The sequence below is a fragment of the Octodon degus genome, unplaced genomic scaffold, assembly GCF_000260255.1.
Source record: "Octodon degus isolate 3935 unplaced genomic scaffold, OctDeg1.0 scaffold00024, whole genome shotgun sequence".
NCBI classification, from domain to species: Eukaryota; Metazoa; Chordata; class Mammalia; order Rodentia; family Octodontidae; genus Octodon; species Octodon degus.
In genome coordinates, this window is record NW_004524600.1 from 20,780,121 (window position 1) to 20,782,948 (window position 2,828).

Sequence of the window (2,828 nt, forward strand, 5' to 3'; positions counted from 1 at the left end):
AAAAAAAAAAAAAAAAAAAAAAAAAAAGGCAAAAGAAAAAGAAAAATGACCCAACACTAATTTTTTATAATTATCTACATCATCACCAAATAAAATAACCAGTTAAGCAAAATGGTAGAGTTTCACATGTGCTCATGAGTTATAATAAAATTTGGATCTTAAGACTATGTTAACATCACCTCTGATACAAACACATGAAGACAGCCAGCCAGATAGCTCAGAAAACCAAAGTGCCTGCTTAGGCAGAGCACAGTGGCTAGGTTTCAATTCTGGTGTGCTGTGCCAGTCCACCCCCGGGGCCCACTGAGATGGCAGTTGAGACTGGGCATGGTGGCATGTGCCTGTAATCCCAACGCTTGGGAGGCTGAAAATAGAATCCCTACAAATCCAATCTATAGACCCTATACCAAATACATAATAATAAAAAACAAGATAAATACTAACAAACACATGAGTTTTTAGAAAACAAATACAATTTATTTGTATAAGTTTGTTATATCTTTCTTCTGATATTCCATTTAGCAGTTTGTAAGTGTGTATGATGACACTGTAAAATTTGGAGCAGGAAGTTTAGTACTGGTTACCTTTCATTTTCCCCTCTCAGTCTAGCCATGAAACTGACACCTTGGCGATACGAGCTCTAGAAGTCAAGGCTCCTGCAGGTAGCTCAGAATCTGAAGGCACAGGCTCTCTACTTGGGTCAGAAAACCCAGATCAGCACTGTCTTCTTTAGTCAGGGTCACTGTACTCCGCACCAAGCCTCTTTTGGCTGGCTTTTCATCTGTCCTTTCTAGGGGATAGATTAGTGTAGTAGCAGATAGTAAGAGGATGGTTTATAATCCTCTTTTTATATATTGATAGTATTAAATGAGGGACCAGATTCTACCCAAAATGTTAAATTATTTAAAAAGAACAATATTTGGGGAACTCTTCAGTTGATCTTCTTTATAATCAAGCAGCTGGTTTTATTTCTGAAATCCTGGTTTTCTTTCTGAAATCCTGGTTTTCATGGGCCTTCTTCTTGTAGGAGGCCACTCTTGCAATTTGGCCAAAGTGGGTACAGCCCAGAGATATGAAAGAAAGATGATTGAGAGCTTGACCTACTCTGTCTCTTGTGCAGTGCCAGCCTCTTAGGCTAAAGTTGTAACCACTGCACTTATATCCTTCCTACCAGCTTCATTTCTTCCTCTTCTCCTCCACTCCCAGCTTGCCTTTTTTTTTTCTCAGATGCCTCTCTTCTCTTAGACCAAAGGCAGAGGAAGAAGAACCAACAATTTTATAGACCTTAGTATCGTCATGTTGAAGTTTATGGTGAAGGTGTGCGTGCACAGAACATAGAAGTCCTTCATAGTGAGCTCAAGGAATTTATCAGCCACTTCTGCTTTATAAATCATGATTCTGGGTGATAACCTTATTCCCTACCCATTTATGTTGCCATGAAATGGGACATGTTTGCTTAGAGCATTATTCTTGAAGCCATTGGGACAGAACCTAGGGATGACACCATGAGACTTGCAAATATTTAATCTCTTTTTATATTTACTTCTAGGTCAGGAGCGGTTTGGCAACATGACTCGAGTATACTACAAGGAAGCCGTTGGTGCTTTTGTGGTCTTTGATATATCCAGAGGTTCCACATTTAAGGCGGTATCCAAATGGAAAGATGACCTGGATAGTAAAGTTCATCTTCCCAATGGCAGCCCTATTCCTGCTGTCCTCCTAGCTAACAAATGTGACCAGATCAAGGACAGCGGCTACAGTGCTTCTCAGATGGACCAGTTCTGCAAAGACCATGGCTTTTCTGGATGGTATGAAACTTCTGCCAAGGTGAGATCTGCTTTGCCATTGGATCCACTCATCTGTTTATCTTGTCAGAGCTGTGACTGAAATATTTAGGTGGACCTCTGTGAGGGTTTCTTTTAAACCCAGAGAAAGAAAAGTATATCATGGATGTATAGTAGCCTCCCTACCTCTCTCATTCTGTAGGAAGAGTGCTTTCCAAATATATTACTAGGGAAGTGAATATGGGGTAGATTTTTTGCATAAAATAAAAAGAATGATTTAGAGCAAAAATCAAATGACATTTTCTTGGAAATTGAGTTTTTAACTGAGATACTTCTTGTGCTACTGATTTAAGTGAGAGATAAGCTATGTGGTCAAGCACCAGCATTGTTTTCCTCTTAAAAAAGTCTTAAATGTGGGAGAGGCCTCAACATGAAGACCTGTAGATTTGATCAGTGAAAGTTTAAATTTAAAAATATATTACAGGGAAAGATACATTGCTATCCTCCCCCGCCCCCAGATATTTCTCCTCTCATCAAATATGCTGATCTCGTGTTCTGGCCCCTCACTGAAACAGTCCTACAAGTCCTCTTCCTGTCTTTGCTTTTGTTATGAAAACTGCCTCAATCTTCTATATTGATATAAAGGTCATTGTGACTGTAGGGAAGAGGCAGATGCCACCTGGTGCCAGCTGTCATGGCTAAGGTAGCTGAGGGCACCAGTAATATTTTTTGTGAACCCATAGTTTCCATTGGATGGCTCCTGGCAGCATTTACCATATTTTTTCAATCATACCTAATAAGGACTCTCCAGGACCACTTCCTGAAGTGGCAAGAATGAGATAAATGGAAGGAGCATTTTGAGGGGCATTAAGAGCAAGGTGCCTTGCTGCAGCACCATATTTTTAGTTGGACACTCACCGTGTGATTCAACCACAACTCCTGCATCACGTGCAGCATAATAAATGAAGTTGACTCTTCATAAGTACATTCACTGAGATGTTTGAAAAACTGTATATCAACTGTATATGAAAGATTTGAACAAGA

At 39.8% G+C, this 2,828-nt stretch overlaps 1 protein-coding gene across 1 annotated transcript in view; it reads left to right on the top strand.

Moving 5' to 3' along the window:
- Positions 1–2,828, top strand: part of Rab32 (RAB32, member RAS oncogene family) — a 22,026-nt gene that overhangs the window by 12,731 nt on the left and 6,467 nt on the right. The window contains exon 2 of the mRNA XM_004628558.2: positions 1,550–1,827. Coding sequence (XP_004628615.1) covers positions 1,550–1,827 — 278 coding nt within the window. The remainder of the gene's footprint in view (positions 1–1,549; positions 1,828–2,828) is intronic.